Source organism: Canis lupus, chromosome 4 (genome assembly GCF_011100685.1).
Source record: "Canis lupus familiaris isolate Mischka breed German Shepherd chromosome 4, alternate assembly UU_Cfam_GSD_1.0, whole genome shotgun sequence".
NCBI lineage: Eukaryota > Metazoa > Chordata > Mammalia > Carnivora > Canidae > Canis > Canis lupus.
The window spans coordinates 58,326,679-58,351,870 of NC_049225.1; the positions used below are offsets into that span (position 1 = coordinate 58,326,679).

The 25,192-nt window shown below is 44.3% G+C and overlaps 1 protein-coding gene across 1 annotated transcript in view; it reads left to right on the forward strand.

The window, feature by feature from the left end:
* The first annotated feature begins 10,897 nt into the window (after positions 1–10,897).
* Positions 10,898–25,192, forward strand: part of GLRA1 (glycine receptor alpha 1) — a 51,491-nt gene continuing 37,196 nt past the window's right edge. Inside the window, exons 1-3 of the mRNA XM_038535459.1 lie at positions 10,898–10,973; positions 12,282–12,428; positions 18,210–18,277. Of these exons, the coding sequence (XP_038391387.1) occupies positions 10,898–10,973; positions 12,282–12,428; positions 18,210–18,277 (291 nt within the window). The remainder of the gene's footprint in view (positions 10,974–12,281; positions 12,429–18,209; positions 18,278–25,192) is intronic.

The window sequence follows — 25,192 nt, forward strand, 5'->3', positions numbered from 1 at the left end:
CAATTTAAAGTCATTCTTCCTCAGAGCCCAGCGAAGATTGTTTATTTTCTCAACATCATCCTTTGAAATCAGTCTCCTGGATGCTTGAGGGCCACACACATCCAAGCTCCACTCATGAAAACCTCTATTTTCTCTGGGATAAATAGCCCCTTTTTTGTTGAAGCATTTCCTATGGCTTCATTGCAGCATGGCTTATTTTCCACTACAGGCCTGAACTAGTATAGACTTTGAAGGAAACAGTGATGTTTTTTTCTAATAGGCCCAGATATTCGAGCACTTACGTGTCTTCATGAAGGACTTCCTCTTTCAGTTTGGGAGTTCGTGCAAACTCAGGGCTGGGGCATATTTACTACTGATAAAGTTAAGAGAAAAGTTTGTCAGGTCTGGTGTACCTGGAAAAGTTATTTAACCTTTTTGAACCTCAGTTTCCTCATCAGTAAAATGGGAGTAATGAACCCCAACCCATAGGATTATATTAGGGACTAAATATTGAAAATAAAGCTCTTAGTGTAATCCCTGGTACTTTATAACTACTCAACATGGGCCAGCTGTTATTATTACGTTATTCATATTTTGTTTAATAACCTAGTAAAATGCCTGACTTACGGTAGGCACTGCATAAATAGCTTGAGATAAATAAGTAAACAGATGAAGTAATAAATTAATGCTATCTCAAATGAGAGGATGATTACCTTCAAGTGCCTAGTGAATGAAAAAGGCTGACTGCCCTCTGAAAGGAAGAGCTTGTTCCCACTGTATCTGTAAAAGCACGGGACGTTTGGCCATTCAAACAACACCTGTAGTGGTAAAGGCAGGTTGTATTTAAAGATGAGTGAACTGAGATGGAAAAAAATTAAATGAAAGTCAAGTTAATGACAGAGATATTCTGAGAAACAATTTAATGAATAGCCAAGAAGGTTTCACCCATCCCCTTCCAGTCTTTTGGGAATGGCAAATAGTCAGGATGCCCAGACCACATCTGGAGATCCTAGTCACATTATGGCTCTGCTACCCAAGATCCTGAGCAGATCTCTCAACCTTCCAGTGGAGGCTCAATGTCATCACCAGTATACGGAGATGCTGTCACGGGCATGCAGTGACATATATGGAAGTGCCATATACATGGAAAGCATTATTTGTATGAGAGTGATCCATCATATTGTTCTCAACCCATACTTCCTGATTCCCAGAATTCTAGGAATTCCCATCGGTCATTCTGAGAGTCATGCAAACATTTTATCATGAACCACAGTGGCTCTTCAGAGGGATTTTGCAATCACTACCACTTGGAAGAGTCAGCAGAGTGTAATAGTTAATAGTGTGGGCTTTAGAGGCTAGGTCCCTTATAAGCTATACAACCTTGGCCACATTTTTGAAAATGCAAGCATCAGCTTCCTCATCTGTAAAATTAAGTAATGATGTCTTCTTCATAGGATTGTTGAGAAGATTAAATATAGTGACACAGGGATCCCTAGGTGGTGCAGCGGTTTGGCGCCTGCCTTTGGCCCAGGGCGCGATCCTGGAGACCCAGGATCGAATCCCACATCGGGCTCCCGGTGCATGGAGCCTGCTTCTCCCTCTGCCTATGTCTCTGCCCCTCTCTCTCTCTCTCTCTCTCTCTCTCTCTGTGACTATCATAAATAAATAAAAAATAAAAATTTAAAAATAAATAAATACAGTGACACATGTAAAGTACCCAGCACATAATAAGTGCTAAGTGAATGGGAGCTATCACTACCATGAGCTAATATCATGAATTTATCTGTTTTTATCCTTTTATTATTTCTTCTCAATATTTACACTCCCAGGTCTTAGCAACCTCAAATGACCAAACCCTGCTTGGTGCAATTTTTCCTCCCAAAACTTTTTGTCCAGAAGCCCTGAGCTCCATTCTCTGCAAAGACATATTTTTCCAGTGAGATTTATCTGATTAAAAAGAAAGCTGCATCAAAGGTAATGAGAGCCATTTGCTCTCCTGTCCAGCTCGTGGGATGCATGCTGATTATGCAGGGCCTGCTAAGAGCTTTGACTCTGGCACAGCAAACCCCATTGGCCTGTTCTTTAGCACTCAGGTCTCTGAAGGATCCCCCTGGATTCTTCATACTATAATTCATGGGAGAGTTGGGGTGGGGGGCTATTTGATACCCACAGGCTTAAGCCAAGTGTTCTTTTGCCATGGAACCAGATTGCAGAATGACACAGATGGTCAGAGGCATGGGAAAATTGACCCAAGTGAGACATATAGGGACAGTCAGTGAGATGGTTGTTGTAGAACTGACAATGTGAGATGGTTGTTGTAAGGGAGGTGGGTGGGGGGTGGGGGTGACTGGGTGATGGGCACTGAGGGCTTCACTTGATGGGATGAGCACTGGGTGTTATGCTATATGTTGGCAAATTGAACTTCAATTTAAAAATATGTAAAAAAATTATATACCTATTAAAAAATAAAAAATAAATAAATTAAAACCAAAAAAATTGTATGTGGGGAGAAATGTGAGGTTTATGCACAGACCTGGGTTTGACCTAGGCCACTGGCCTGAGTCAACCCATGGGAGGGTTGTGGATGCTCTCAAAAGAAAAGGATGGCTTCTCCTATTTTCCTGCCTTGGATTTTCCCAGAGGACATCAAGCATTTTCCTCAGAGATTGACTAAAGGTATCAGAGCCAGAATTTGGGTCATTTTTACTCTAGTCAAATCACATCACTGAGGCCCAGTTATCTGCACAGCTAAATTCTGCTTCCCCTGGGATACCAGGTGCTTCTTACCCATTTAACAAACATCTATTGAGCCCTGACCATATGCCAGGCTCTGTGCTTCATGGAAACCATACTTATTAAGAGCCTGGAAAGAAACTTGCAAACACCATTCTTTCAGGGTCTTGCCTATAGGGCCCCTCGATTGCCCCCAATCCTGAAGAAAAGGAAGGCTATAGAGTGGAAGGTTGATCTTGAACCAGAAAACACAAAGGGCTGCTGTCATTCCAGCCTGGAGACCAACATGTGGAGGACAAGAAGAGGGGCTAGAGGAGGGAAAATTTAGATGTCATTTAAGCAAATGTGGTGTCCACAGCTAGATCACCGGGCACATCTTAAGCCTTCATTGACTTACTTGTAAAATAGGATAGACATCTTACCACTTGGGCTATTGGCAGGATAAAATGAGATAAAAGATATCATGCCATTTGTTGCCACCAAACAAGAAAAATAAAAACACAGCTTTTGGGAAATAAAATGAGAGGCTGTGGGAAGTACAGACTCCCTCTCCTGCGGGATTTGATTACCTACAGGAAATTCTACCCTAGATGGACTGGGTTTGAGGCTCTGTGATGCCATAGCTGGGCTAGGACTAGGGTGAGGCAAGCAAGGCACCCAGGATACCAAATTTAAAGAGGGGCTCACTCTTGGGCCCCATGGTTGGCATGTCCAAAACCCTGAGAGCGAGTATCTCCTTCAATTTCCCAAGAAGCCTCCTCCCCTTGCCCTACTGCTGGCCTGTTTCGTGGAGATACATGAAATAAAGCAGAAGAGTTTGTAGATAGAAGGTTATCCAGAGCAACAGACCAGAAACAATGATAAGGTAAATGAAAGATCCCTAGAGATTCCTACTTCCCTAGGGGCAGAGGGAAAACCAGATGTAGTCTCAAGGTTCCTTCCAGCTCAAGGATCCAAGATTTGATCTTTCTTCACAACAGAATTGTATTCAAATACTTGTGCTTTCTGATACAGATAAGGTTTTCTTATAGGAAGCAGATATAGCTGGGGGAGGTGGGGTAGGATGGGGGAAAGAAGTGTTTTTCCATAAGTCCCTGGAGGGAACTGGACTCTGAGCAAGCCAACTGTGACATTCTGCTCCCAGGGATGCTTAGCAGATCATGAAGCGAGAGTAATAAGATGTCAGGCACTCCCTGGCCAGCCTAAGCCCCTCACTGCAATCAAATAAAATTGGAATTGCACAGCTGGCCATGAAAAGCCAGATGTTGACCTAAGGATGCAACCCAGGCCAAGCTGAGGGAGACCAGCAGGGGCCACCCTGCACAACAACCCCCAGGTTCCTGGCAGTCAGAGCCAGGGACGGGAAACTGGTCCAGTCCATAAGGCCAGAGAGTGCCAGCCACCCCTCTTCCCAGGAGTCTAGGATATGGAGCGCTCCCCAGTACCTCTTCCCATTCCTTTCCCCAGGACAGCCTGCAGGCAGAAGAAAGCTTTCTCCCCCAAATGCACAACGTGGACAATGGCAAACATTGGTTCTCTCTGAAAGTGCAGAGGCTAAAATTAATAAAACTCAGGAAAATTCTCTGATTCATGTCCCCACCACCCCCTAAACACCGCCTGTCTTCTCTGAACCACCATAGCAGTCCAATTATGTCACCTAAGCTGGGTGGCAGCCTCTGATATTTGTTAATGTACCTAATCTGTTCTACCTGCAACAGAGGGCAACAAGGGGGCAAAGGCCATTCATCAACAAATGATTATTGATTGCCACCACATGCCAAGCACTGAATGAGACAGACACAAACTCTGCCCACCTGAGGGGCTTTTTCTATAAGGCAGTGACATGTTCATCTGCATCTCCCCCATCACGCTTTATACATATAGGGGGTGCTTCATCCATCAGAAGGATCACAGGATTTCACAGCAAGAGGGCCTGCAAAACTGAGACGACCTAGCACTCCACAATCTAGTCCCTTGACAGACTGATGATCCAGCTACCTTCCCTGCTGGGTCAAGCCCCAGAGCTGCTCTCCAAGCAGCCACCACCTTGAATGGAGTGGACACTCGACACAAAACATTCATCGTACCCAATCTAATGCCAATCTGCCACTCACAGACGACGAGGCTGTGGGCCACCTATGAGAAAGATTTAGCCCGAGACCACACAGAAAGTTAGAGATAGGGCAGCTCCAGTGGCACAGCGGTTTAGCACTGCCTGCAGCCCAGGGCGTGATCCTGGAGACCCTGGATGAGTCCCACATCGAGCTCCCTGCATGGAGCCTGCTTCTCCCTCTGCCTGTGTCTCTGCCTCTCTCTCTCTCTCTCTCTTTCTCTCTCTCTCTCTCTCTCTCTGAATAAATAAATAAAATACTTTTAAAAAAAAGAAAGAAAGAAAGAAAGTTAGAGATAGATCGATGGCTATACCCACAGTGACGTTCAAAACTGTGTTGTGAGTAAACGCCCGTGGAAGCACAGAGCACACTTTCAAACAACATTTGACTAGATTTCCAGGTACTTTCTGCACAGAATAAATACTGGCTCATTGGATAATGTCCCTTCCAAGGCAAAGCATGGCTAGATATTCCAGCCCACTTCAGAGGATAAGTTGCCTAGAAGCCAAATTGGACACCCCTCATTTGCAGTTGTTTTTGAAGGGCCCATTTCTCAAGCTTGGCCAAACCACATAGTTCAGTACAACCAGGAAGAGCAGAGAAACCAGGATGGCTTATTTTTAATGTAAAGGGATTAGGGGACAGGCAATCTTCCCTTAACTGTTAGATCCACCATAAGGACACAGACCAGTGGGGGGCCAATCTCTACTACTCCCAACCACAGAGACTCAATGTGTTTCATCCTTACCTCTTATCATTGTCTTCTCTCTCTCTCTCTCTCCCTCTCTCTCTCTCTGTCTCTCTCACTTCCACCCCTTTCTTCTCTCCCTCATACACACTAAATTTCTTTCACTTCTAGACTGTACACATGCTGTTCCTTCTACTGAAAACACTCCTCCTCCCCTCTTTCTTCCAGGCCAACTCCACACCCAACCTGCAAGCTCTACTGTAAAATTGGCTTTTTCCTCAAAGTCCCCTGGGAAGCCCCCACCCTCCCACTATGTGCAGTCAAGTGCTCGTCCCCTGTCCTCACTGAGCCCCTTGAGTATAGCACTGGCCACAGCTCAGGCACCTTCACATCTGCACACTCTGCTCCCCACTCCACCTCCCCTCCCTTCTCAGCCTGCACCTGCAGCTTCTCCTGCAGTGTGCCTGCCTCTCCTTTGGCTACCCTCTGCCCCTTAGTCTCTCCTCTGAACCTCACTTTATCCTTCCTTCCCCTTTCCCATCCTTGACCTCCTGACTTCTCTACTGGTGTTGAACCAAGGAGATGCAATATGTCGGGAGGATGCCCTCTGCCAACCCAGAATGGTTCTTGGTGGTGCGGTGTCATGCAGGGTATAATTGAAAACTGTTTCTCCCCAGTATTGTTGCCAAGCCCAGTTCATCTGAAATTCGGATGGACAGCTCCATATTGATTCCCTATTTCCAATTGATGTTGCAACAGGAGAATGAGAAGCTGAGCATTGATCTGGCCTTTCTTGCAACAAATCCCTGGAAAATGAGTTGTTCCATTGGAGAGAAATCTCGAGACTGGGTTGGGAAAAACCAAGTCACAAACATGCTCACATTCCCCCAAAAGAGTCCAGACAAATTTAGATGTCCAGATGAGATGTGTGAAAAAGAAAAAAAATAATAAAGGAATATTACAGACTAATAAAATGACAGTCTAGGGCCAGAAGGACTCCTTGAGATTATTCTAACCCCCTTATTTTATAGCTTGGGAAACTGAAAGCCATAAAGGGAAAGTCACACAGCTCTCACTTCACTATGTCACCCTGCCTCCATCCCCTCACCCTTGGCTGGGAAACCCACTCCTGGATTTTTCCATGGTCTCTTACATTAGGAGTCAAAACTGAGGGGCTTTAGTACCAAAGTCTCCCAGCATGACAAATCTCCTAACTAAAAGGTGACAGAGAGTTTAGCACTCTGTCCAGTCTGTGCGGCTTTTGCCACAAAGCCTTCTCGGCGAGGCACAGAACACTTGGTCCCTGAAGCTCTCACGGTCTTTCTGAAATTACTATGAATCAATTTGTTTCAATCGAGTCTGATTCACTGCATTACAGTGCAGTAATCCCTGAAACAATTTGCATCATTTCCAAATACTTTCATAGGGTCAGCAAATCCGAACAATCAAATGTTTCCCTTCTCAGATTCATCCCCAGCTTCTCTGTTCAGTGTAGCTCACAGTCTAAGGCCAACGTTCAAGTTCACCAGAGGTAGTGGTTCTAACGCCGGGACACCTGCACCCTGATGTTTCTAGCAGCAATGTCCACAATAGCCAAACTGTGGAAGGAGCCTCGGTGTCCAACGAAAGATGAATGGATAAAGATGTGGTCTATGTATACAATGGAATATGACTCAGCCATTAGAAACGACAAATACCCACCATTTGCTTCGACGTGGATGGAACTGGAGGGTATTATGCTGAGTGAAATAAGTCAATCGGAGAAGGACAAACATTATATGGTCTCATTCATTTGGGGAATATAAATAATAGTGAAAGGGAGTAGAGGGGAAGGGAGACGAAATGGGTAGGAAATATCAGAAAGGGAGACAGAACATGAAGACTCCTAACTCTGGGAAACGAACTAGGGGTGGTGGAAGGGGAGGAGGGCGGGGGGTGGGGGTGAATGGGTGACGGGCACTGAGGGGGGCACTTGACGGGATGAGCACTGGGTGTTATTCTGTATGTTGGCAAATTGAACACCAATAAAAAATAAATTTATTATTTAAATAAATAAAATAAAATAAAATAAAATAAAATAGGTAGTGGTTCTAAAAGTACACCAAGGGTTCCTGATGTGTATTTACTTTGCACACAAGCACAGAGCACAGGCTGACTATAGGGGGCCCTTGAACTAATTCTGTGCAAAATGTACTTTCTAAATATAGACAGAAATGTACAATGATTATCCAGTGGAGGGGCATGGCTACTTTGACATTCAAATGGAGCCTTTGTATTTGAAAAAGAATTAGAGAAATTTTGGTGTAGGGCAAAAAGAGATGGGGGATGGCTGGGGGTGGTTCACCCACAGTATCAGTGAATTACTATTGTATATTTGTCTTTTGGTTCTTCTCGTTATCTCAAGAAGAGTCTCAGTCACGTGTTAATATGTCTCCAAACTTTTGTGATACCTCCTGGTCTTCCCCTGGTATTCCCGGCAGGCTTTGCGTTCTGAATGTTGGTGATCAACCACGTGTTGATTTTTAGACTTCTTTAGTAGAATTTTAGACTTCTCTTTTTGTTTTGTTTTCACTACTTTCATTATTGGGGTTACGTCTATTATGGCAAATAATAGTGCTTTTTCATTTTTAAGTAGTGAAATACCAAGTTCAGTGTTTAAAAATAGTTTGGGGGTACCTGGGTGTCTCAAGGGGTGATGCATCTACCTTTGGCTCAGGTTGTGATCCCAGGGTCCTGGGATCGAGCCCAGTGTCAGGCTCCCTGCTCAGCGGGGAGCCTGCTTCTCCCCTCTCCTACTCCCCCTGCTTGTGCTCAATCAATCTCTCTCTCTCTGTACAATACATAAATAAAATCTTTTAAAAATAAAAAGAGTAAGTTTGAAAGAAGTGAGGCAATTTAAGGAAACATTGTAACTGACTAGGAGAGGTGGTGCAGAAACAAGGCCAAAAATGTGAAAGGGATATCCAAAAACCCACTGGTATGTGATATGTGGGGAAGTTGGGACTAGCAAATCTCAGAATTTCAAAGAATTCTGCTGTGAATCACTTGACGAAACAGATCATGTGGTGACCCACAACTCTTTCTTCTCCACCTTACAGTGTGGTGAGTGCAGTTGTTCCAGAATTGGTGGAAGTCAGACTCATGTTCTGATGTTCCTGAATGTAACAGATAGTAGCAAGAGCAGCTATGTTATTGATACTCTTGGCAATTTACAAGGCTTTCCCATACATTGTAGCTTTTGGATGAAGCAACCCTTAACAGTTTGATTTCTAAACCCTTCTGTCGGGATCCCTGGGTGGTGTAGTGGTTTGGTGCCTGCCTTTGGCCCAGGGTGTGATCCTGGAGACCTGGGATCAAATCCCACATCAGGCTCCAGGTGCATGGAGCCTGCTTCTCCCTATGTCTCTGCCTCTCTCTCTCCCTCTATATGACTATCATAAATAAATTTAAAAAAAAAATTAAAACCTTCTGTCCTTAAAGTGCCCTGTGACTTGAGGCCAGTTACTTAACCTCTCAGAGTCTCCATGCCCTCAAGTTCAGCTCCCCCTGCCAGGGCTTGCAGTGAGTCAGTGGCCAGGTGCTGCATACAGGAGCGCTAGGGTGACCAGAGGACTCCTCAGCTTGGGGGAGGATTCAGGTATTAAACGGCACATTTTGCTAATAGCAAGTGGTAGGGGATAATTTGGGGCAAATTCATTCTCTCACTGTACAGCATAATAGGATTCAGGCTTATGAAAGAGGCCTAAGGGCTAAGAGATGGCTGGTGCTCCAGTAGCTGCTGGGAGGGAGTACTATGTTCCCAAATCTTATTATCTGAGAGAAGCGGCTGCAGAGAGAACAGGAACTTATGAAAGCTTCATAACCCCACTCCTAGAAAGGTTCTAGAAGTGAATTATAGCAGCAGAAAAGTCATAAATCACCAGTTGCATGCCTGTGGTCACTTTTTTTCACACCAGAGCCACAGAGCAGCCATGAGTCTGGTGCTGAATGGGGAAAAGGCTGGGACTGTGAGCCATGGAAGGTATCTGGCAAGACTTCCCAGCCATGTGGAGTCTATGGTGCCACTGACAGCAGCAGTGAGACCAGAAAGAAGACCCCAGACTGGCTCTGAACTGCTTCACACACACACACACACACACACACACACACACACACACACAGCAAGGCAAGAGCAAGACAATGTATTACATGCCCACTATGTTCCAAGAACCGTCCTCGGTTACATCAATTACTGCTTGCGTAAAACTAATTTGACCTAGGAGGCAACTCAAGTTCAGAGAGGTTGTGTAACTTCCCCAAGGTCACACAGCTTATAAATAAGTGAGACAAGATAAATTCCAATCATCTGTTCTTTCCACTCTTTTTGTGCTTTCTTATATTACCTCTCACAGTTCATTTTGGAAACACATATATGCACTACACATACCACATATATACATCCACACAAGCGTTCCATATATTCATACCTTATAGCTCATATATATATCCACCCCACATATACACACACAAATGCCACACTTAACAACGCACTTTCACATGAACATAGGTATTCACGTTTGCACACGTGTATCTATGTAACACAATCCACTGTACATCCACAAACACCTCACATCCCAATCCCCACACACATCCATACATGTCTACCCACTTGTACACATGACACCAACTCACAAACATCCAGAGTCACACACAAAAGAAAAAAAAAAAAAAACAGGAAAATGCATTTGTCCTTCATCCTGTCAGTCAAAACGAGCTCTTTAGTATATGGGTAAGGGATCTTCAGGTGACATAACATGAGTGTCTGAATAATCCTGAAATGCCTTCTGAACCTGCACAGGAATACCAGATTGCTTTCAGTATTCTTCATTACTGGAAATAATAGCATAATTACTTTAAAATTGTTAGTCCATACATGAATATTTATGAATACCCTCCTAACCAGAATATTTGTTTAATTAAAGTAGCATAGTATTCATTCATTCATTCACTGTGCAATCACTGAGCACCAATTATGTTTGAGATACGTGATAGATATAGCAGGAGATTAAAAGAACAAATAAACAATAAATGAAAACACCATGATTGGGCAGCCCGGGTGGCTCGGTGGTTGAGCGTCTGCCTTTGGCCCAGGGCCTGATCCTGGAGACCCAGGATGGAGTCCCACATTGGGCTCCCTGCATGGAGCCTGTTTCTCCCTCTGTCTGTGTCTCTGCCTCTCTCTCTCTCTCTCTCATGAATGAATAAATAGATTTTTAAAATCTTAAAAAAAAAAAACCACCATGATTCCTGGTCTTCAAATGCAAACACAAGTAACTATATTACAAGGTAGCACAGTCCAGGACCTGGTGAATGAGGGGATGAGAGGAAAAGGCGACAAGGAGACAAGATGGCTCTGGAGCTTGTAGACCTAGCCAGTGGACAGACGCTGGTGCTGTCTGGGGAAGTGTGCTCTGGAGGAGCTGGTTCAGAGAGGAAGCTATGGCATTCAGTTTGGGAGATGAATTTGAGGCACAGGACGTCTAGATAGACATGCCCTGCAGGTGTTTGCACAGGAGGAAAGGGGGCTTCCTGAGCAGCCAGGCAGAGATACAGATTTGAAAGTCATCCATTAAAGGTGATCACTTAAACCATTACAGCTGTGAGATCAGAAACAAACCAAGGTGAAGAACAAGAGAGGTTGAGTGCATATCCTTGGGGAACACAATGTCCTACTTGGCTAGGTGACAGAAGTTCCCATCTTATGCAACACACACACACACACGTGTGTGTGTGTATGTGCACACACTCATCCCTCTATGCATGCACATCCTTCAACTTACCAGCTGCTGACAGCACCACACCCCAGGGTTGCACTTGATCCAGCTATCTCCTGGTACAATTTCAGGACTGGGAAAGCTCAGTTGCCCAAAGAACCTGAATGATTGTTCTTTCACCCTTCAGCTTTCAATCTTGACTACTTTAGAAATCTATCCACCTTTGAGATTGTGGCAGGGGGACAGCCACTGTCCTTAGACTCAGTAATTCATGCTATGGCATGAATGAGGACCCGAAACCACAGTGTCACGTGGGAGTGGGGGATGGGGGTTGGTGACAGAAACAGTGTGAAGCACTCCAGCAGCCTTGAATCCCCCAATCCTGATACACTGAGGCAGACTGATTTACTCTGGGACCTACATTGTTCTCTTCCACTAACTATACCTCAATTTTCCCAACTGAGCATTTTCTAAAGTATATGTTTCATGAGATGGTAGTCCCATAAGTATAGGCCTCTAAGCTTGTTAAAGCTTCTGAGAAGACTCGAGGTAAAGATGCCTGATTAAATTTCTGTTCCCCAATGCATTTGACTTGGGCAACATTTTTTTTTAATTAGTGACTGATTCTGAAGAGAAACTTTGGGGAAAGGCTGAACTATTAGATCTCTAAGATTCTCTCTAGATGTGCTATTCCCCAGACCCATGACAGTGCAGTCACTCAAAACACGGGGCTAGGCCTCGGGGGAAGTTGACCCTTCAATCTCCTCCCAGGTAGGCCCAGCAGCCGAGTATGATTGCACAAAACCCCAGAGATGCAACCTAAAGAGGCAGCAGCTTCTCCACAGCATGAGACAGGCAGCTGCCTGACAGGATTCCATGTTGGCTGATGTCTGGCCAAATAATTTAACCTGGCCTTTCCTCATTAAGGACCCACATTTCCTAGGCTGAGAACACTCTGGTGGTTCTTGGATCTGGGCAAGGCTGGGATATGATCACAAGGCCATCATTAACCCTCTGCTTTCCTCTCTTTTCTTAGCCTTGCTGCTTCCAAGGAGGCTGAAGCTGCCCGCTCTGCACCCAAGCCCATGTCACCCTCGGATTTCCTGGATAAGCTAATGGGGAGAACCTCTGGATATGATGCCAGGATCAGGCCTAACTTCAAAGGTAGAGAAAACTTTCCTTCCAGATTCTCAGGGATCTGCTTTCCTAAATTACAGAAGCAAACAGCATGGTATTGTACGCAGATGGCAAACACATGGTATGACTCCGACTCTTTCCCAGATGCAGACATTGTTCTGTCTTCTCCCCACCAAGCCCAAACAAAGCTTCAGAGAACCCAGCTCAACAGTACCTCTGGCTGCCAGGAGTTAGTATGTGAATGAAAACCTATTTGCTCCCTCTGGTGTAATAGACAGACAAATATGGAATATGGAGAAAGGGGTTCATGTTTTGCTTCAGGTGCAAACGTATACTCTGAACTTTGATAAGCCTCTTCCTTTCTCTGGGCCTCAGTTCCTCATCTCTGCAGTGATAGAGTTGGATGTATCTGTGGGTTATAAACTATGCTTCAGGGATCCCTGGGTGGCACAGCGGTTTGGCTCCTGCCTTTGGCCCAGGGCGCGATCCTGGAGACCTGGGATCGAATCCCACATCGGGCTTCCGGTGCATGGAGCCTGCTTCTCCCTCTGCCTATGTCTCTGCCTCTCTCTTTCTCTCTCTGTGACTATCATAAATAAATAAAAATTTAAAAAATAAAAATAAATAAAAATAAATAAACTATGCTTCATGGAGTTCTCAGGTTTCCACCATGTGCCCAAAAAAGGGACACAGGGAATAATGAGCAAGCCCACCCTCACTTTTCCTCCAAGCAGTTTACTGTTATTTGTTTTAGAGAAGAAACTTCCAACTAAAATTCATCTGCTGAAAGTTCCCAAGGATTAGTATATAATTTTGAAATAGTCCAGTCTAGGGGCTCCTAGGTGGCTCAGTCGGTTAAGCATCTGCCTTTGGCTCAGGTCATGATCCCAGGACCCTGGAATCCAGCCCTGCCTTGGGTTCCCTACTCAGCAGGAAGTCTCCCTCTCCCTCTGCTGCTCCTGCTGTTTGCACATGTGCACTCATGCTCTCACTCTCTCTTTCTGTCAAATAAATAAGTAAAGATCTTTAAAAAAAAGGGGGGGAGGGGTCTGGTCTAAATCAGAGTCACAATTTCAAATGGCTCCAGGGATAACAAGTAAGGTGAGCCCAAAGTGAGGCCAAAGGGAGTTGTAGCCACTATGGAGAAACAGAGGTACAGTCTCCTCCTCGAAAGGGCACAGCCTCTCCTTAGCCCCAGGCCACAGTTACCCTACAGGAATTAGGGCCTCATGTTTCCTAATCATCCAGTACTCTAAGAAGAGCCAGAAATCAAGATTTAGGCAAAATTTCCTGATTCCTAAAACATGTGAATTCAAAAAAAAACATGTTTGTGAGCCAGATATGCCCTGTGGGTGACCAATTTACACATCCTCACCAGCGTGCTCTAAGAAGCTTCTTTCAGCTCTGAAGGGCTCTACGAGACCCTGACGTCTGCTACCAGAGGAGACAGGTTCCCTTCGTCATGTCTGTGGATACCCAAAGAAGTTGCAGCAATCCCAAACTGCCAAGCAGAGTTCTATAGGTACGATTGTAAGGAGCTCCCTGGGACCCCAAGCTCTCTGACCTTCCTTCCAGTACCCCTTTAAAATCTTATTTCAAGGATCAACTGCCAGCCTCCTAATCAATTCTTGATTCCAGATGCCCTTCCTCACTGTTCCTTTCGGCTCAAGTCCAAGACCAAACAAGGGATGTGACAGCTAGTGACAGCTTCCTAATATTTGCTTACCTGGCTCCCCCTTCTCCAAGTACCCTTCTCAGAGTGCTCTGCAAATGGAAAGTGCTCTGTGAAATGCATAGGGGTTGGTTTTTTGGGGCCCACCTCCCACTGCTCTCTACCTCTAGGCTCCTCTGACCCCTTCTCCCTGGGCCCTATCTCCCAGCATCCTTAGCATGACCATGGTTCCCTCAAGAACAGGTAAATCATGACCAGTGTTCCTGCCATAGTGCCTGAGACCATGCCTGTCACCAGGGTCACAACCTCAAACACCCAGAGGGATCATGTATGGCACATGAGTGAAGCGGGACCGGGATAAGAAAAAAACAGAAAGCACAGGCTCATCTAAGGGCAGCCACTTGTCAGGTGCTAAGGTAGCTGCCAGGTAGGAATACAGGCCCTGGGCAGCAGACCTTCCGAGATAAGACTTGAGGGTTTTCTAGGAAGTCTTCCAAGTTGGCAGCTAAATGACACCTTTTAGAAACTCCATTGGCCAAACATGGTCAAGAACAATGACCAACCAGGTTGCCTCCAGTGCTGCCTTCAGTTTTCCCGAATTCCAGCTCACCACGCCCCCTGGTGGGCTCTCTCGGAACCCCATCCGGAGTGTCCAACTCTCCTGAGAGAGGAATCCCGTTCGTTGCATGTGTACCATACAGCGTTCATGTATTAGTTAGTTATCCTTTGTGCATAGCACTGTACTTGGCACATAGATGGCCCTCAGGAATCCTTTCAAAAACAAATGAATGAACGAAGGAACCAAAATATATGCAAAGGCATAGGGCAGTTAAGTGACTTTCCCAAGAGATGCCATCTAGATTAGGGATTTTCACTCAGCTACATTTACTCAATTCTTGGTATAATGCTAGTGATTTGTTGATTTGTTTATTCATTCATTAATTTATTTACTTGTTAATTTGCTTAGCAATGGACAGTTTTAAGAAATAAAATTTTGCTCAGACTATAAAATTATTGAATCAGGGCTCTTCTCCTCCCTATCCCCATCTGGGAGCCTTCCTTTGAACATCTGGTCCCCAAATCTACAGCACTAGATAATGTCTTAGTCACTTCCCAAACCTGCAGTGTCTCTACTCCCTTCAGTCTCCTCTAAGTCAGGCCCTGAGCAAGGTAAATCTTCTAGGACACCCCCCCCCCCCTCCACCCTACCCTCTAAAACTGGGAAGCAAGGTTTCACCACTCTGCCTTGTGGTAAGAGGTGAAACATTGGCATGAAGGTTCTTCTGCCCCTGAGTCCCAAGGTCCTTTTACACTTCCACTCAAGGCACAAATAAGACTTCCAAAAGCCACAGAGCTTACAAACACAGAGTTCCTGAAAAGGCCATGCACATAAGGCCTCTGTAACCCTAACACAAGAGGAAGAGGTCTGCATTGTTTGGAAACTCCACAGAGTGATTAATCACCCAGCAGTTTCCTTCAAACACCAGAAATCTTGCCTGCTCTTGACTCTCCTGAAGATCAGGATGGCAGGGAACAGCAAGCTCAGTCTGCAGAACACAGTGGCAATGCAAATCAGAATACGGAAGTAAAGCATGCTAACACTGGAGTCCAGTCCTCCCACCACTGACCTGATAGCGTGACCCGAAGTACATCACTTGACATATCTGGGCCTTTGTTTCTGCATCTGCAGAAGGATCCAGTAGGGCTTCAGACCTTCTAGCTCTGATAGTCTGTATCTTCTTTAAGACTTTGTATAGGATAATGGCTCCCAGGATTGGGGCACAGCCTAATACAAACACATACACAAAAGCAAAATTAAACTTTAATATTTAATGAAATATATACATTATCCTGCTGCCAAAGGCGGCCGGATTGTAATTTTCTCGAGGATAATTTAATTTCAGATTTATATCAATGAACCGCACCTCCCCATGGGGTCCCTTTGGCTGGCGCCCTCTCACACACATAAATCAGGATCTAATTTATATGGGAGTCACAGCACCAGATGCTTGCAGGGCCTGGGTGGGAACTCTGAGTGCGTCATTTCAAGGCACTGGCAGTAACTCTTTGGGGCATCTTAATGGTATGAGACTGAATGAAAAGAAAAGCCTGGGTCTGAGTCTAAATGAGGGGAAAAATTTAATGGGTCTTTGTTTAGGTGGAAGTGACAAGGAGGCTGATTTTCACTCAGCATAAGGGAAATGTTTTAGCAGACAGAAGTATCCAACTATGGAAAGAGCTACTCAAGACAAAATGAGTTCCCCATCACTGGGGTGTTCAGCCTTGAATGGGCAGCTGGTGCCACTACAACAGTGGTTCCTAAACTTGGCTGTGTGTGAGAATCACCCGGGTAGCTCATTAAACAATACATTCTGGGCTAATTTCCGGAGATCTGGGTTCACTGGGTCTGGGGTTGGGCCAAGGAATCTGCAGTTTAAATTATGCCCCAGGTTATTCTACTACAGACAGTACTTTGGGAAGAAATTGATAAGGTGACCTTTAAGAAACCTTCCAGCCCTGAAATACTGTAACCACGTAATTCACATGGATAACTTCCATACGGGAATTCCAAACCAAAGGAGCTCAAAGTGTCTACCAAGATCATGCACTACTCTCCCAGACTTATGGGGAAATTGTAACCCAGAAACAGGAAGTAAGACGCACCTAAATAAAATAGCCAATGAGTATTGAAAACCCAGGGAGCCTGGCACAACCTTGGAGGGAAAACTTGGATCCTACCTTAAAACTGAGTCCCTTCCTCCACACCAAGATTTCTGAAAAGAAGGAAACTGACTGAGTTTGGGTAAAATGTTTGGGCTACTTTTTTAAAGAGGTAACAGAAGACACAAAGACATCTGCTCCCTTCTTTCCACTGTCAGAAAACTTGGGTGTGAGTCCTGGCTCTACCACATGCTTGATAAATAAGCCCAAGTAAGTTATTAAAACTCTCTGCTCCATAGCAGGGACAGTAATTTTGCCATGGCTCACTCAGGACCTCATGGGGATTAACAAAAAAGCAGACCTGAAAAATTCACAGATTGCCCATTGCAATCTTCATGTGAAGGATGATGAGCTATTTATTATCCAAGTCTTACCTGCCTTCAAGGTCAGCTCAAGGTTTATCACCTTCATGAGGTCTTTCCTAATGCCTTGTTCCCCAGAACCTCTCTTATACCTAAACTCCTCCTGCTTATAGCAATCTATCCCATGGTCTCACATTTCTCTGTGGATATTTTATCTCAGCCCCCTTGTCAGTTCATGTAGAAGCCCAGTGCTTAAAATCCTGGAGTCCGCCACTCTGTGACCTTGAACATGCCCCTTCATTTCTCTGAATCTCTTTCCTCCAAGTACAACCAGCTTTGGAATTAGAGAAATCTGAACTCAAACTCTGGCTTAACCATATGCTGGCTGTGTGGCTTCTCTGATCCTGTTTCTTCACCTGCAAAGTGGAGGTAATAACCATGTCCTCTTCTGGAGTTGTTGAGAGGATATAGAGATGGTATCGAGAACACTCTTAGCACAGCACAGTATAAAATGAAAAGATTGACAGAGGCCCCCTAACAATGGGATCCCAAAGACAAATGTTCCTTCATTTCTTTCCTAACCTTTGCAGTAGAATTTAAAAAGTTTGTCTGAAATGTATTTAATAAAGACTTACGGACTTCCCCCAAGGTTCCCTCTGGATTCTTCAGCTGGTAATTCCCATCAACGCCCTTTCAGGCAATCTCTTGGTTCATAAGTTCAAGGCAAGGAACTTGCTGTTCCTTGCGATTCCCAAGATGGCCTCCAAATGTTGGAGCCGTAAATACATTTCAGCCACAAATTAGAAGGCAGCCGATGGGGTTTGGAGAAGGGATTTCAACCATATGGCAGGATGATGAATCATCCTGTGTTAATGAAAGTACATCTCAGTTCAGCCTCTGGTGTTCTGTACCTGATGCTCACTTGGGGACCAGGGAATCTGGCATAGTGATGTGGCTGGGAGTCCCTGCTGCTCAGGGTTGGTGTGGAGGGCAAGCAAGGGTCTCCTCTGCCAAGAGGAATCCATCCCTGAAGTCACTGTTCTGGGAATGGGTCCTATCCTGTGGGTTTCTTCTGGGCCATGGAGCTAAGCAGGAATCTCTCTTGATTGGCAGGTCCCCCGGTGAATGTGAGCTGCAACATTTTCATCAACAGCTTTGGTTCCATTGCTGAGACAACTATGGTGAGTGAATCAAAATATGGGCTGCTATTTCCTGCTGAGGACATCTCTCTCCCAGAAATATGTACGCTCTGCATGGAGTTTCCCCAAGAAGGTGGGGAATCTGGTGTTTTTTCAGATCTCCAGTACATACCATGCGACTTAGGCATTTTTGCTCTCCTATTCAATGTTTGGGGTGAAGACATACACCTGCAAATTCTCAAAGAGCCAGCAGGGCTAGCACACGCCAAACACCCAGGATGCAGAAACAAAATTATAGGGTTGCCTGGGTGGCTCAGGGTGTGATCCTGGAGTCCTGGGATCTAGTCCCACATCAAGCCCCTTGTAAGGGAGCCTGCTTCTCCATCCGCCTATGTCTCTGCCTCTCTGTGTGTGTCTCTCATGAAAAAATAAAATCTTAAAAAAAAAAAAAAGAAAATGTAAAGAGCTGCATGTAAGTTTACAATTCAACTATGCAATAGCAGAAGACTGCTTACAGAAGCCGCAGTGGGTCTTTTGGGTTGATTCAACTCTTCTCTCAGCTTTTGTGTATATTTCAAAATTCGCATAGTAAAAAGTTTAAAATAAACCAGCTATACTGGAAAAAAAGACTAGAAGGAAAAATACCAAAATATTAATAGCAGTTATCCCTGGCTTGCAGACTTATGGATAATTTTTAATTTTCTTCTTTCAGTCTTTCCCTATTTTTTGAATTTCTGCAAGGAGCAAATGATACATTTGTGATTATAAATAGATGCAATGATACTTTAAAATTTTTCCCAATCCTTGAAAACAAAACAAAACAAAAGTCAATTGTACTTGCTTTGAAGGGAGTGATCTAGCTCATGAGAAAACAATTTAAGCAGCCTAAAGTCATCTCTTTATGAGCCAAATGAGAGCAGCCAGCTAATCATCAAGTCCTATAGACAGATGTTACTGCCAGGAAATCCTCTAAACTACCCATTTCTAGAGATGCCTGGGTGGCTCAGCAGTTGAGCGTCTGCCTTCAGCTCAGGATGTGATCCCGGGATCTGAGATCGAGTCTCACATCAAGCTCCCTGCATGAAGCTTCTTCCTCTGCCTGTCTCTGTCTCTCTCTCTCTCTCTGTCTGTCTGTCTCTCTCGAATGAATAAATAAATAAATAAAAATCTTAAAAAAAAAAAAAAGCAAAAACAGCTACCCATTTCTAGACATCCCTTGCCCCTGGCTAGTTCAGGCTTCCATGGGGCTTATTCACATTACTGCAAAAGAGCCTTAACTCTCATCTTGCTCCACTACTATCCTTCTTTCTCACAGGCTGGTCTTTCTAAAATACAGATCTAACCCCACCATCATCCAGCTTCTACACCTCCCTGGTGGCTCCCCCTCAGCTTCACCATTAAGCCCCAATTCCTTTGAAAAGCTTAGAAGGTCCTCCGTGATTCTGCCCTGCTTCAACTCTTCTCTCGCTCACTTCCTCTTCTGGAAAATGGAAACGCCTAAGAGTTCTCTAGACAGGTGTGTCTCTGTGTTGATGCCATTGAGGACTCTGCCTAGAGCACCCACACTAGCCCCCCTTCCCTTGCTGATTCCTATTCCCCTTTAAGTCTATGCTAGAATTACCTGCAGAAGCAGCCCGCACACTCAAACACGTGTGTATGTGTGTGAGTTCACCTGTGTGCTTGACCCAAGGCTACGAGGAGTTCTTTCCACCCATTCTCATGACACATTTTACAGTTCCCATAATAGCACTTACCACTCACAAGTAACACGGTTAATGGTCTGCTTATTCATTCCTGCTCTTGCTATAATATAAGTTATTTCTGGGGTGGAATCTTGTCTCATTTCCTGTGGTAACCTCAGCAGCTGGAACAGTGATTTAATAATGAGTACTCAATAACTTTTTTAAATAAATAAACCAAATCAAGTGTATTGTCTGTTGATTCGTACAATGATTGAGTCCTAAGCATTTATGGAGAGTAGATCTAATCTTTCAGCCCCAGACTAGCAAAAATCACTGATCTCTATAGATTGTGGGGCAAATGGTCCAAAATCTGTCCTTTTGCAAAGAGACCTGTCTTAATAAAGTCAAGTAGACCCTGCTCACATCCAAAGGACAAATGATAAAAAAAATTCCCTAAAATGAAAAGGTCTATTATCTCCAAATGGAGATGATCCCACCTGTTGACTAGGAACAAATATGACTGCTTTTCACTGGGTATCCAGGTCAAAAAGGCAAGTTTTTCCACACTTTGAATGGATGTCTTAAGAGCTCCTAATGCTTTTCTTCTTGTTCCTCCCAAATCAGAAGCACATTGACACTTGAATTATTCATACTCTCTATGTGGTGAGTGTTGATACTTGCACTCTTCTAGAATGATACATGGTTATCAGATTAGGTCAAGGACCACCCAGCTATGTAAAGAACTTGGTTATTTAAGAACAGGTGTACATTCCTGCTCTTCCAGCAGGAAGAGCACCCTAACCACCCCCAACCACCTGGAACCACCACAACCACCTGGAAGAGCATTCCAGCCCACCCTAACCTGTTTCCCTACAATGGCCACACATAGATCTATTTCCTTGACACAGATTCCTCCTAAAAGAACAGCAGTTTGGGGCACCTGGCCTAGTCAGTTAAGCATCTGACTCTTGATTTTGGCTCAGGTCAAAGAGAGAGAGAAGAGAGAGATCGTGGAGCCTGCTTAAGATTCTCTCTCTCATTTCTTCTCTTTACCCCCTCCCCCTCCTCTCTCTCTCTTAAAAAGAATAGCAGTTTGCCTTTATTTTGTGTGGTGGTTACCAGCCAGGCTCTGGTATCACATAGTCTCTATGTGAGACTATATATGAGAATATATATATTCTCCACTATATATGAGAATCCACTTTTCTTCATGTCTTTAAGCCTAAATTTCCCCATCTGTAAAATCCCAATGGTGACTAATATATTGACCTCATCGAGGTATCATGGGTGGAAATTAAGTGCAAGACAGTTTTTGTCACAGTAAATGCTTTTTGTAAGTGCTCTTAATGTTTCCCATGATAATGCTGATGATGAAGATGATGATGGTGACCTCAGAGCTATCACTAATCATCTGTGTGACCTTGAATCTCCGTTTTCCCCTCTCCCATGTCTCCTGCCTACCTTTCTAGACTTCACTCCCGCTACATTTTGCTCTCTAGAGAGATAGTGTAGCAATTAGGACACAGTTTTCCATGGCCAAGCAAAACATGAGGTTCAGCTCTATGACCTGGGGCAGAGTAGCCTGAGTCAGTCTCTCCTCATCTGTAGAGTGGAGTACCAGTAGCATCCACCTTGCCACATGTGGTGAGGATTCAGAGATAAAGTGCAGAAAGTAAAAAAATAAAATAAAATAAAATAAAATAAAATAAAGTGCAGAAAGTGCCAAGCATGGTGCTTGAAACAAAGTACACACACAGTGAATGTCAGCTATTACTATTAAATACTACTCATAATTTTCAACATATTTCATGCCCACTCTCTCATCTGATTCCTTCACTAAATACTAGGTCTTCCAACCACTCTCTACACAGTAGACAGGGTAAACACTATGTCCCCCAGTTTCCAGCTAAAGAAATAGATTTGGACACATTGTATCACAGAACTAGTTAGCTACCAGGCAAGGATGAAGATCCTGTTCTCCTAACCCATAGAAGGTGTTTGCAGTGCCCCACACTGCCATAACATCAAAAGGCAATGACTCAGGAAGCCGACAGACCACAGACCCACACAGCACACTTAAGCAACCACCTAACTATTATCAGAAGTAGAAACCCAACCTCACATCGTGCCAGGCTTAGCACACCTCAGGGGAAAACAGAACAGATGGAACATGGGAAGAGCCCCAAGGGAAGCCTGGGGAGGGCGTGGCCCCCTGCGGTGGAGATACAGAATCCTCAGACGAGGAATGAAGAATTGGCAATGATGTGCCTCCTTGGGAGTGGTCCACAGGTGACACAGTTTTCTCCTTATTACTTAATGTTAATTCAGAATAGGAGTTACCATTTTCAGCTTGTACATTCCATAATACCGTGACTTTTTTCCACTGGGTCCTTAGTTATCTATACGCGTTTAATTTACTTTGCAGATGATTTCAGAAAAACATAACCTAATATCTCAGAACTAGAAGAAAACCTGAAGAAATTGTCTAAGGCAGTCCTTCATTTTACAGAGAGGGAATATGACGGCTAGAGTGGGGACATCACTTGAGCAAGGCCACAAAGTACAGAGCAAGTGTGACAAAACCCCAGGTCTGACGCTCTTCCAAGTGGCCAACACTTCCCCTCCCCCTCAGCTTCTTTCTCACCTAGATCCCACCCACCAAACCCTTTGAACCACTTTCCCCATTCAAACCTCCTTTCTTGTCGTGCAGAATATGCTTGGAGAGTAAGACTGGACTCATCTTAAAAACAAGAGCCACACCACGCCTTAAATGCTACTGTGTGCCAGGCAGAGTGTGGAGCACTTCTGCATATATCATCTCATTCCGAGCTCACCACAATCTCCAGGGGGCAGGAAATGTTATCCCCATTTTATAGATAAGTAATATGAGGCTCAGAAAGGTTAAGTGACTTGTATCAAGTCACACAACTGATCAGTGGCAGAGATAGAATTTGAACTCAGATCTTATCTCACCCCAAAGCCCATCTTCTCTTGAGCCAAATATAAATATTTAATTCCTGGATGTTTGGAATTTCCCAGCCTCTACTTGTTTCCTTTCATCATAAGGAAATCAGAGATGAAAGGCAACTTCACTGAATAGCCTTCCAGCCCAGGACTCTACCTCACCAACCACGCAAAGAGCTAGCTGTGCCTCCTGGGCCCGTGGTAATATGGACATAGTCCCAATGCCAGAAACTTTCCAGGCTGTGTTTGTTCTCCAAGAGCAGCAGGAGTGCATAGCAGCTCTATAAACAGCTGGAGTCCCCAGGCCTGATTGTCTGCCTCCCAGGGCCTGGCTTTATTCACCGGAGCTAACAGACCTGAGAGCACAGAGAGGCAGCCAGAAAAGCAACAGGGGTCTCTATCCATTCCCAATGAGGGGAAGGCTGAAGCTGCCAGCCCTTCATCTGACCTTACCAGACACTTTCATTGAGTCTACACAGAAAATAAAGGTAGGGTTGTAATGGGAATGGAAAAGAGAGAAGAGAGAAGCGGGTCCTGAACTAGAGCAGCCCCTGTGGCAGGCTACAAGAGAAGGATCTGGAGCTAGAACCTAGAAGAATCCATCCAGCTTGTCTGGACACACATAAGTGTGTATTAAGTGCTTATGCAGCAGCATCTCTGTGCAGTGTTTATGCACATGTGTATACTGTGGGCTTGTATATTTGTGCAAATGTACACATAGGTATGTGTATATGTACATGGTAGCTTAAAGATATTGAAACAGGGGGATCCCTGGGTGGCGCAGCGGTTTGGCGCCTGCCTTTGGCCCAGGGCGCGATCCTGGAGACCCGGGATCGAATCCCACATCAGGCTCCCGGTGCATGGAGCCTGCTTCTCCCTCTGCCTGTGTCTCTGCCTCTCTCTCTCTCTCTCTGTGACTATCATAAATAAATAAATAAAAAAAATTAAAAAAAAAAATAAAAAATTTAAAAAGATATTGAAACAGGTAGCTTTAAAGAGAAATGTTATGGCCAAGTACAGGTATGAGCATAAGTATGTCTGCTTCTGTGGTTCTACATGTACAAGTAAGTAAGTGGGGATGCACAGATATCTGTGTGCACACATATACATAAGAATAAGTAAAAGTTCTTAAGAGGGAATGAAGTATATTATTTTCAGTTATGCAATTATATATGGGTATTTGTGAATAGATGAGCACATATTTAAGTATACTTCAATATTTGAATAAGCACATTTATATGTGTATATGCATGTATGTGAATATGTATACACACAATTACATGTGAATAAGTGATACACAATTAAATGTGTATCATATGTGATTGTGCACATAAGGGGACACCCTGGTAGCTGGAATTCATGTAGAATATATATATAGGACAGATATATATATATATATATGTGAGAGAGAGACAGAGTGTATGTATGTGTGTGAGTATGTGTGTCTGAGTGCATGTGGATTGACGTCCTTCGGGCGTGAATCCCAGGACATGTGCTCCAGACTCTCTTGCCAAGTCTTGGGCTAGTTTGGCATAGAGACAGGCACACTGTGTCCAGGACCCCCAGTGATTGGTGACAGCCTATCCAAATATAGTCCACAAGTTTGGCCTCATTTGTAGATATTAAGAAGCAATGGAGAGAATCCTGACCCAGAAATCGAGATACTGGGAGTTGAGTTCTAGCTCTGCCATCATTTGATGCTACTGAGACTCAGTCCGTCCTAGGTATCTGGCTCTAAGAGTGGTGTATAGAACACACGAGTAAGAGGTATGAAAGCCTTTCGTGAATGCTACAGAAATGTAAAGGATTGTTAACTACTGAACCAATCAGCCAAGGACTCCAATACATGCAAGCCTAAGGAGATGGCTTCTTGGGGTTTTTTTCCCTTCTGTTCCCGATTTATTCATTTATCCTCTCCACCTCCATTTATTAACATCCTATATGTGCTGAACATGGCAATAAGCTCCAGGAAGAGTTCTGTCTTATTCACATTAGTCTAGGCTTTCCTGCTGCAACAAATAATCCCCCAAATTTCAAAGTCTTAAAACAACAAAGATTGATTTGTCACTCATCTAAAATCTGCTACAAATCCAGGGAACTCTCTAAAACTACTGTCCTCCATGTCGCGGTTGAGCATGGCATCTCCATATCAATATGTGATTTCACATTTGCCATGCAAGGCAACAAAGCATTGAAGGCTTGAGCTGCAGCTAGTCAACGCTTTCCTCCCAGAAGTGACATAGACCACTTCTGTTCATATCTCACTCTCCAAAGGATGTCTTATGGTGCCGCCTGAAGAAAAGTATAATCC